This window comes from Kogia breviceps, chromosome 3 (assembly GCF_026419965.1).
Source record: "Kogia breviceps isolate mKogBre1 chromosome 3, mKogBre1 haplotype 1, whole genome shotgun sequence".
Taxonomy (NCBI): Eukaryota; Metazoa; Chordata; class Mammalia; order Artiodactyla; family Physeteridae; genus Kogia; species Kogia breviceps.
The window spans coordinates 83890031-83902141 of NC_081312.1; the positions used below are offsets into that span (position 1 = coordinate 83890031).

A 12111-nucleotide genomic window follows, 5' to 3' on the forward strand; every position below is an offset into this window, starting at 1 on the left:
TCACTTTGTTATAAAGTGGAAACTAACAGACCATTGTAAAGCAATTACACTCCAATAAAGATGTTAAGAGAGATTGGTTCAAGATGTGGAGTAGAAGCAAGTGCTCTCACTCCCTCTTACAAGAACACCAGAATTACAACTAACTGCTGAAAAATCATCAACAGGAAGACACTGGAACTCACCAAAAAAGATAACCCACATCCAAAGACAAAGGAGAAGCCACAATGAGATGGTTGGAGGGGCGCAATCACAATAAAATCAAATCCCATAACTGCTGGGTGGGTAACTCACAAACTGGAGAACACTTAAACCACAGAAGACCACCCACTGGAGTGAAGGTTCTGAGTCCCATGTCAGGCTTCCCAATCTGGGGGTCCGGCAACAGGAGGAGGAATTCCTAGAGAATCAGACTTTAAAGGCTAGCGGGATTTGACTGCAGGACTTCGACAGGACTGAGGGAAACAGAGACTCCACTCTTGGAGGGTGCACACAAAGTAGTGTGCTCATCAGGACCCATAGGAAGGAGCAGTGGCCCCACAGGAAACTGAACCAGACCTACCTGCTAGTGTTGAGGGTCTCCTATAGAGGCAGGTGGTGGCTGTGTGTCACTGTGAGGACAAGGAAACTGGCAGCACAAGTTCTAGGAAGTACTCCTTGGCAAGAGCCCTCCCAGAGTCTGCCATGAGCCCAACCAAAAAGCCCAGGTAGGCTCCAGTGTTGGGTTGTCTCAGGCAAAACAACAAACAGGGAGGGAACCCAGCCCCACCCATCAGCAGACAAGTGGATTAAAGTTTTGCTGAGCTCTGCCCACCACAGCAACACCCAGCTCTACCCACCACCAGTCCCTCCCATCAGGAAACTTGCACAAGCCTCTAAGATAGCCTCTTCCACCAGAGGGCAGACAGCAGAACAAGAAGAACTACAATCCTGCAGCCTGTGGAACAAAAACCACATTCACAGAAAGACAGACAAGATGAAAAGGTAGAGGGCTATGTACCAGATGAAGGAACAAGATAAAACCCCAGAAAAACAACTAAATGAAGTGGAGATAGGCAACCTTCCAGAAAAAGAATTCAGAATAATGATAGTGAAGATGATCCAGGACCTTGGAAAAAGAATGGAGGCAAAGAGCTAGAAGATGCAAGAAATGTTTAACAAAGATCTAGAAGAATTAAAGAACAAACAGAGATGAACAAAACAATAACTGAAATGAAAAAATACACGAGAATGAATCAATAGCAGAATAAATGAGGCAGAAAAATGGATAAGTGACCTGGAAGACAGAATGGTGGAATTCACTGCTGCAGAACAGAATAAAGAAAAAAGAATGAAAAGAAGTGAAGACAGCATAAGAGACTTCTGGGACAACAATAAATGCAACAACATTTGCATTATAGGGGTCCCAGAAGGAGAAGAGAGAGAGAAAGTACCCGAGAAAATATTTGAAGAGATTATAGTCAAAAACTTCCCTAACATGGGAAAGGAAATAGCCACCCAAGTCCAGGAAACACAGAGAGTCCCATACAGGATAAACCCAAGCAGAAACATGCAGAGACATATAGTAATCAAACTGGCAAAAATTAAAAGTAAAGAAAATTTATTGAAAGCAGCAAGGGAAAAATGACAAATAATATACAAGGGAACTCCCATAAGGTTAACAGCTGATTTCTCAGCAGAAACTCAACAAGCCAGAAGGGAGTGGCATGATATATTGAAAGTGATGAAAGGGAAGAACCTACAACCAAGATTACTCTACCCGGCAAGGATCTCATTCAGATTCGATGGAGAAATGCAAAGCTTTACAGACAAGCAAAAGCTAAGAGGATTCAGCACCACGAAACCACCTCTACAACAAATGCTAAAGGCACTTCTCGAAGTGGGAAACACAAGAGAAGAAAAGGATCTACAAAAACAAACCCAAAACAATTAAGAAAATGGTCATAGGAACATACATATCGATAATTACCTTAAACATGAATGGATTAAATGCTTCAACAAAAAAACACAGCCTTGCTGAATGGATACAAAAACAAGACCCATATATACGCTGTCTACAAGAGACCCACTTCAGACCTAGGGACACATTCAGACTGAAAGTGAGGGGATGGAAAAAGATATTCCATGCAAATGGAAATCAAAAGAAAGCTGGAGTAGCAATACTCATATCAGATAAAAATCAACTTTAAAATAAAGAATGTTATAAGAGACAAAGAAGGACACTACATAATGATCAAGGGATCAATCCAAGAAGAAGATATAACAATTATAAATATTTATGCACCCAACATAGGAGAACCTCAAAACATCAGGCAACTGCTAACAGCTCTAAAAGAGAAAATTGACAGTAACACAATAATAGTGGGGGACTTTAACACCTTACTTACACCAATGGACATATCATCCAAACAGAAAATTAATAAGGAAACACAAGCTTTAAATGACACAATAGACCACATAGATTTAATTGATATTTATAGGACATTCCATCCAAAAACCACAGATTAGACTTTCTTCTCAAGTGCGCAAAGAACATTCTCCAGGATAGATCACATCTTGGGTCACAAATCAAGCCTCAGTAAATTTAAGAAAACTGAAATCATATCAAGCATCTTTTCTGACCACAATGCTATGAGATTAGAAATCAATTACAGGGTGAAAAACGTAAAAAGCACAAATACATGGAGGCTAAACAATACGTTACTAAATAACCAAGAGGTCACTGAAGAAATCAAAGAGGAAATAAAAAAACACCTAGAGACAAATTACAATGAAAACACGATGATCCAAAACCTATGGGATGCAGCAAAAGCACTTCTAAGAGGAGAGTTTATAGCTATGCAAGCCTACCTCAAGAAACAAGAAAAATCTCAAAGAAACAATCTAACGTTACACCTAAAGGAACTAGAGAAAGAAGAACAAAACCCAAAGCTAGCAGAAGGAAAGAAATCATAAAGATCAGAGCAGAAATAAATGAAATAGAAACAAAGAAAACAATAGCAAAGATCAATAAAACTAAAAGCGGGTTCTTTGAGAAGATAAACAAAACTGATAAACTATTAGCCAGACTCATCAAGAAAAAGGGGGAGAGGACTCAAATCAATAAAATTAGAAATGAAAAAGGAGAAATCACAACTGACACTGAAAAAATACAAAGGATTATAAGAGATTACTACAAATAACTCTATGACCAAAAAATGCATAACCTGGAAGAAATGGACAAATTCTTAGACAGGTATAACCTTCCAAGACCGAACCTGGAAGAAATAGATAATATGAACAGACCAATCACAAGTAATGAAATTGAAACTGTGTTTAAAAATCTTCCAACAAACAAAAGTGTAGAACCAGATGGCTTCACAGGTGAATTCTATCAAACGTCTAGAGAAGAGCTAACACTCATCCTTCTCAAACTCTTCCAAAAATTTGCCGAGGAAGGAACACTCCCAAACTCATTTTATGAGGCCACCAGCTCCCTGATACCAAAACCAGACAAGATACTACAAAAAAAGAAAATTACAGACCAATATCACTGATGAATATAGATGTAAAAATCCTCAACAAAATACTAGCAAACAGAATCCAACAACACATTAAAAGGATCATACATCATGATCAAGTGGGATTTACCTCAGGGATGCAAGGATTCTTCAATATATGCAAATCAATCAATGTGATACACCATATTAACAAAGTGAAGAAGAAAAAGCCTATGATCATCTCAATAGATGTAGACAAAGCTTTTGACAAAATTCAACAGCCATTTATGATAAAAACTCTCCAGAAACTGGGCATAGAGCGAACCTCCCTCAACATAACAAAGGCCATATACGACAAACCCACAGCAAACATCATTCTCAATGGTGAAAAACTGAAAGCATTTCCTCTAAGATCAGGAACAAGACAAGGATGTCCACTCTCACCACTATTAGTCAACATAGTTTTGGAAGTCCTAGCCACGGCAATCAGAGAAGAAAAATAAATAAAAGGAATACAAATTGGAAAAGAAGTAAAACTGTCACTGTTTGCAGATGACATGATACTACACATAGAGAATCCTAAAACTGCCACCAGAAAACTACTAGAGCTAATCAATGAATTTGGTAAAGTTGCAGGATACAAAATTAATGCACAGAAATCTCTTGCATTCCTATATACTATTGATGAAAAATCTGAAAGAGAAATTAAGGAAACACTCCCATTTACCACTGCAACAAAAAGAATAAAATACCTAGGAATAAACCTACCTAGGGAGACAAAAGACCTGTATGCAGAAAACTATAAGACACCGTTGAAAGAAATTAAAGATGATACCGACAGATGGAGAGATATTCCATATTCTTGGATTAGAAGAATCAATATTGTAAAAATGACTATACTACCCAAAGCAATCTACAGATTCAGTGCAATCCCTATCAAACTACCAATGGCATTTTTTACAGAACTAGAACAAAAAAATCTTAAAATTTGTATGGAGACACAAAAGACCCCGAATAGCCAAAGCAGTCTTGAGGGAAAAAAACGGAGCTGGAGGAATCAGACTCCCTGACTTCAGACTATAATACAAAGCTACAGTAATCAAGACAATATGGTACTGGCACAAAAACAGAAACAAAGATCAATGGAACAGGATAGAAAGCCCAGAGATAAACTCACACACATAGATTAGTCAATTAATCTATGACAAAGGAGGCAAGGATATATAATGGAGAAAAGACAGCCTCTTCAATAAGCAGTGTTGGGAAAACTGGACAGCTACATGTAAAAGAATGAAATTAGAACACTCCCTAACACTATATACAAAAATAAACTCAAACTGGATTAAAGACCTAAATGTACACCAGACATGTCAAACTCTTAGAGGAAAACATAGGAAGAACACTCTTTGACATAAATCATGGCAAGATCTTTTTAGATCCACCTCCTACAGAAATGGAAATAAAAACAAAAATAAACAAGTGGGACCTAATGAAACTTAAAAGCTTTTGCAAAGCAAAGGAAACTACAAACAAGACAAAAAGACAACCCTCAGAATGGGAAAATATATTTGCAAATGAATCAACGAACAAAGGATTAATCTCCAAAATATATAAACAGCTCATGCAGCTCAGTATTAAAAAAACAAACAACCCAATCCAAAAATGGGCAGAAGACCAAAATAACATTTCTCCAAAGAAGACAAACAGATGGCCAAGAAGCACATGAAAAGCTGCTCAACATCACTAATTATTAGAAAAACGCAAATCAAAACTGCAACAAGGTTTCACCTCACACCAGTTAGAATGGGCATCATCAGAAAATCTACAAACAACACATGCTGGAGAGGGTGTGGAGAAAAGGGAACCCTCTTGCACTGTTGGTGGGAATGTAAATTGATACAGCCACTAAGGAGACCAGTATGGAGGTTCCTTAAAAAACTAAAAATAGCATTACCATATGACCCAGCAATCCCACTACTGGGCATATACCCAGAGAAAACCATAATTCAAAAAGACACATGCACCCCAATGTTCATTGCTGCACTATTTACAATAGCCAGGTCATGGAAGCAACCTAAATGCCCATCAACAGACGAATGGATAAAGAAGATGTGGAACATATATGCAATGGAATATTACTCAGCCATAAAAAGGAACGAAATTGGGTCATTTGCAGAGACGTGGATCAATCTAGAGACTGCCAAACAGAGTGTAGTAAGTCAGAAAGAGAAAAACAAATATTGTATATTAACACATATATGTAGAACCTAGAAAAATGGTACAGATGAACCGGTTTGCAGTGCAGAAATAGAGACACAGATGTAGAGAACAAACGTGTGGACACCAAGGGGCAAAAGCAGCGGGGGGTGGGGGGGGGGGTGTGATGAATTGGGAGATTGGAATTGACATGTATACACTAATGTGTATAAAATGGAAGACTAATAAGAACCTGCTGTATAAAAAAATAAATTAAATTAAATTTTAAAAAAAAAACAAAAACAGCATTTATAGTTTTGGCTTGCACATTCGGTCACCCCACCTGGAATTTAATTTTGACTTTGATGTGAGATAGTAAGCTAAATTTATCTTATGTCCCTGCACTATTTAATTAGCCCATCCATTTGTTGTAATCCCACTTCTGCAATAAATAAATGTCCACTTAAAAAAAAAAAAACAATCTGTTATTATAATGTTCCTCACCTTAAAAGTGCTCTCCTTTGAGGGGCAAAGTTCAAATATGAGCCAATGGCTATGCATCAAGTCAGTGCCAACATGTGGTCAACTTCTGTCCCTCAGTACTACAGAGAATAAAAGGTCCAAGAAGGCCAAGGAGAGTTCATTGAGACAGAAGCAAATAGAGCATGGTCACAGGCCACAAGCATTTTACAGCTCCCCAGAGACAGCCTGACCAGCATGTGAAATAGTCAACTTCCTGCTTGTTTGTCACAAAAATTTACTCAAATAATAATGGTAACCAGGGGGGTTAAATTTTTGTGTATTTGTGTACTTATGTCCAAATTGTAAGCTCGCTGAAGAAAAAGCAGACATATATACTTGATGAAGGTAGGCACCAGATCCCTTTCTATTCCATAGATGGAGGACCCAGGCCTGACAATGGTGACAGAGGCCTATGGTGCTGCCTGTCCACTGTCGATGGGGAATGAACATGCCCAGTGCAGTGCCCAAAATCCGGAATCCTGCAAAGTCACTTTCTCAGCTCCAGAAAACTATCTCCCTCACTAGCCCCCTGCCCCATACACACACATATACACACCACTGCCCTACCTCCACAAAATAAATTAAGGCAGACCACACTAACACTACCAGAGTCCATGTTTTTCTTACTCATCTTAGAGGAAGTTGTTTCTCACATGTCAGCATAAGATTATACAATTCTTACCTTAAGTTTTTCCCAGAGCTTTATTCTCATTTCTAAACCTTGCTTCTTGACTTCTTTTTCTCTGTGTTGTCTCTTCACCAATATCTTATCAAGCCTCTTCATCTTCTGAATAGCGTCTTGAAGTTGAGAATTTAATTCGGACTCATCTATATTATGTTGAAAGTAGGAATGAGCTTGAAGTTTAGTAAAATCATAAAGCCTTTTTCTTCTTGTTTTGTTTTTACTATTTGTTCTTTCATTCAACAAATGTTTATGGCTGATGGTAATAACTAACACTGGTGTCATGTATCTTGGCTTACAAGGTGCTTTCACGTATTTTTTTCATATAATTATCTAACAACCCTGTGAAATAGACATTTACCTTTGTTTTACGGTTGAGATAACTGGGTCCTTTCAAATAGCTAATAAATTATAGCACTGAATTCAGAAGTGGGTCTCGTATGATTTTAAATCCCAAATTCTTTCTCCTTCATTCTGCTATACTTTCTTTATTCATAACTAACAAATAAAGAATAAGACAAAGATCCTATCCTAAAGCTGCTTCAGACTAACTGAAAGAGAAGTCATGTACACAAATAGCTACAGTAAATTGTAGCATGTCATAGAGACACAGAGTGATTCCAACGTGTTAGAAACAAGTTCAGAAAAGTACACAGTGTATCTTAACACCTTTAATCTATGCCTCTCCCATTTGTTCTATTTTCCTAAAGTACCTAAAAATGTTCTTGAATTGTGGATAATTGATAGTAACTTATTTGAAATTAGGAACTCTTTAGAATGTCTGTCATTCAAGTTTTAACTTATCATTATGAATAATAATATTAATAATTATCATTATCATGATGATTAATGATAATATTAATAATAACAGCTAACATTTATAGAGTTACCTGATAGTCACAGTCTTAAGTGCTTTTTTACATTATCTCATGTAATCTTCACCATAAACCAGCAAGATGGTATATTGTAATTGAGTTACATATATGTCTGAGATATATCATCTTATAACTAGTAAATGCCAGAGTCAGTTTCTACCCAATCTGTCTGACTGCAGAGCCAAAGCTCTTCACCACCAGGAGACCTTACAGACCTTCCTCTGTAAGCTCTGATGAAAGATGATAATCTGGCAATGAGCATAAATGCTCAAGTTCTAAAGTCTCAGCCACCCCAGCTTAGATCATTAGAAATGGCATATTATGCAAAGAAAAGCCAAGTTTTGCAACTTTTGAAAATACAGAGCCCAGTTATGTTTCCCTATAATGTATAGCACTTCCTCTTAAAGGAAAAGGGGATATGTTTAGAGGAAATAAGCTTATCCAAAAACAATACTAATCTTACTAATAAGGAGACCCTACAAATCATATGGCTCACGTATGTTGAATGCAACAGCCTCTAGTTCTAATTCCCAACCACCAGCCCTAGCATTCTCAGGCCCCATTGTACATGGGTGGTCTATCCAGAAGGCATTTTGAAGTAACTCTTGCAGTATGGAAACAGTTTAAACAAATACACTGTAAATGGGGCCAATAGCTAATCTCAACTCTAATACCTTGTTTCCTAATAACTGTAATCCTGAGTCGCCTGGCCTGAGAGCTGATCTCATCCCAAACATACTCTAACTCAGCAGTTCACAAAGTTTATGAGCTCAGCTTCCCTTTACAGTTTATAAATTATGGAGAACCCAAAGTACCTTTTGTTTATGTGAGTTACATCTATTGATAATCACCATATTAGAAATCAAAACTGAAAAATATTATATGTATTTATTTATTCATTTTAAAATAATAAACATGGTATTACTAATTACATGCTAACATAAATATAACACTTTTATAACAACCAAATTTTCCAAAAAAAATATTGAGAAGAATGGCAATATTTTAAATTTCTAGTATGTGGATTAATAGAAGACAGCTGGATTCTCACCTCTGCTTCAAAGTCAATCTATTGTAATCTGTTGCTTCAGTTAAAGTATTGACTATATGAAGAAAATCTGGCCTCATACAGTAGTTGGAAAGGGGAGGAGAAATTTAATACCCTTTTCAGATACTTGTGGATATTCTTCCTTGATACTAATATCAAAACTGGACAAGGGGTAGTTTCTTAAAGGTTAGTTGTAATGTGAAATCTGTAACCCCACCAGTGAGCTTTTTGTATTTGTTCCCTAAATCCATGAATCTACCTTTCATGTTGAATGGATCTTTTATCCTGCATTGATTATTTGGAAAATAGTGGTTCACTGAATTATGCAGATCTTCAAATATTAATGCATTTCAGTATACAATATGAAAAAATCACATTTGTTAATATTGTCACCAATTTTTATCAGAAAAGTCTAAGTATTGGGAAGCTGTAAAGCTCATGTTGACATACACAAATTTTCCAAGATTCTAATTTTTCACTTGAAAGCTGAAATTTTATCATTGACATAAAATACTGTCAGTTGTTTTCCGTGAAATAACAGGCCCAGTTCATTTTTTTAAAAATGTCTGCCAAATATCCAAGTCTGAATGATAATAAATGATCTGTCACTCATTCTTTCAAGTAAAAATGATGTCCCATGAAAAAGTGGCCAGTTCAGCTCTCAACTTAAATTATCACACTAGTACTTTTCCTCAACACAAACTTTACATTTTGGGACAGAGCAGAATTGCTGTATATGTACCTACCATTTCACCACACAGGATATTAAAAAGATGTGTACTCAAAGGTCAAGATTAAATAGAATTTATATTTTTTACTGCTCCATCAAGGACATTCTTTTTTTTTTTTTTTTTTTTTTTTTGTGATACGCGGGCCTCTCACTGTTGTGGCCTCTCCCATTGCGGAGCACAGGCTCCGGACGCGCAGGCTCAGCGGCCATGGCTCACGGGCCCAGCCGCTCCGCGGCATGTGGGATCTTCCCAGACCGGGGCACGAACCCGTGTCCCCTGCATCGGCAGGCGGATTCTCAACCACTGCGCCACCAGGGAAGCCCAAGGACATTCTTGAGTGACACTGGCTATTTCTTTTCTCTGCCCATGCCAGGTCTTGAAGAACACAATGACTATTAGTACAATTTGGTGCCATTCATTGCCTTGATTCATGCTAAAGCAACAGCAATCTTACCCACCATTGCTTTTGTACCATCAGCAAAACCAACAATTCAGTGGGCAAAAAGGCAAACAGCATTATTTTAATATTACAATGAATTATATCACTGATATATCAGTATTATGATGAAAGTAGTTTTGACTTTGCAGAGTTCCTAAAAGGGTCTCAGGGCCCAGGGCTCTTTCAGTCCATGTTTTGAGAACTGCTGTTCTAATTCACTCTGACTAGTATTAATTAATACCAGTATTAATACCCATGAAATAATGGAGTCTCTTAAAATCCAAAAGTTATTAAGATCAAATGGGATTATCCCTTAAAAGGCATTTATAAATTACAGGATATATTTCATTGTACAATTTTCAAAAAGATCAATAAATCATGTCATAAAATGCAGAAATACTTCCTACTTGATTAATGTAAAATGACTACAATAACAATTTCATTAAATGACATATTTTATTACTTTTCTAAGTGTATTTAAGAACTCAATATTCTTATAAATAAAAACTGGTGATTTGCTTGCTCACAAAAAAAGTCATTTTTTTATTATTTCTACTTAGCTAATAAAATAAATATGTAATTCTAATATTTTAACTATAGCATCTGTAATTATCATTAGCCAATCACCAAGTGATTATCCTACCTGAACATTCAGGGATTATCTGATGCTGAACCAAGTTCGAATCTTTATCTGATCTCTCTTCAGCCAGTTTTATTTTCTCCGAGTAGTTTACCTCTTTATCATCATTACTGTTTCTACCTTCCTCTGTATTACTACTGCCTTCTGAGTGGCCCTCTTTACCAGAGTTCAAATTGATTGCAGTATCAACCTAAAAATTATTTCCAAAGAAACAGTTTTCAAAAGTAAAAAAAAAAAAAATTTTAATTTTAAATTTCTAGACTATTTTAACTCTAAAGTAAGTATATGTGAGGACATATATATATATACAGTAGCATTAAATGATTCTAGAAATATGACACTTAATTAAATGTAATTTAAATATACAATTAAATTTAATAACATTTGCACCAAAGTAACATGCACCACTCTCTAGCAATTTCTAGCAATAATAAAGAAGGGTCAGGAATCAGTCCCAAAGAGAACTGCTCTCTGCCAAGCTCTAGAGCTGAAGCATGATGGCCCCTGCTCTCTGAGCTTACCCTCAGATGGAGAGTCAAGGGTCTAGAGCTGGGCTGTCCAATACAACAGCCACTCGCCACCCGTGGCTATTGAACAGCTGCAAAGTGAACAGGCTGAACTGCGACGTGCTTCTAATGGAGTTCTTCAAATCAGAACCATGTGCTTTGCTGAATAATTTATTTTTACGCTATTCACAGTTTTTCTATTTCATTTTGGTCTCTTTCCATTTTAGCAAAGTTCATTTTGAATACCAGTTTGGTGCAGCTGTGTTTTCCTGAGAGAGAACAAGAAAAGACATCCATGGCTGCACCAGGAAAAAACAGGCATCATAGGGCCCTGAGGGCTGTGCTTGGCAGTAAGAGTCACAGTGGAGGTGAACACAGCCCATAGGAGAGGCAAAACCTCAGGGACAGCAGGTTGGCCACTGCTGAGAGGAGTACCTTTCCCCTCCACCGGAGGGACTGTGTGCTCCAGCCCTTCAGGGGTCAGCCCTTGGAGGCTTTTATGTTCATGGTCCACACCCCACCACTGTAATCTGTGCCCCCTTGTGAATCTCCAGGACAGAAGCTAGACGGTGCTGAGAATTAAACTGCCAGGGATACAGGACTGCACGAGCAACTATGTTCACCTGAACTAGGACATAAGCCCCAGCAGAAATGAGCTGAGCCAGTGGTATAAAAATCATAGCTGACATTGACTGAGGCATTACTATTAGCCAGGTCCTGTGCTAAGTACTTGAGCCATACTACCTCGTTCATGCCTCACAATGATACAGGCATTACTACCCAGATATAACAGAGAAGAAAACAGATCTAGTATGGAATGAAACTAGTGGAGACCCAATTTATAATAAGCAAAACAAGGCTTACTTTATGTGATCTTGGAGGTGTTAAAGAAGGTTCCCTGTTGAAAAATATTCTTCTGTCAAAGACAGGGTAAAGCCTAAAATTCCATAATATCCAGTAAATCCTTAAAGGTTATATAGTTCTGTGAAAATGCTG

The 12111-nt window shown here is 37.3% G+C and overlaps 1 protein-coding gene across 7 annotated transcripts in view; it reads right to left on the reverse strand.

Moving 5' to 3' along the window:
• Positions 1–12111, reverse strand: part of LOC131752238 (G-protein coupled receptor 176) — a 319400-nt gene that overhangs the window by 179124 nt on the left and 128165 nt on the right. For all 7 annotated transcript variants that reach the window (XM_067028947.1, XM_059056415.2, XM_067028944.1 and 4 more), the window contains 2 exons: positions 10613–10799; positions 6877–7022 (listed from right to left, as the gene is read on the reverse strand). In XM_067028947.1, coding sequence (XP_066885048.1) covers positions 6877–7022; positions 10613–10799 — 333 coding nt within the window. The remainder of the gene's footprint in view (positions 1–6876; positions 7023–10612; positions 10800–12111) is intronic.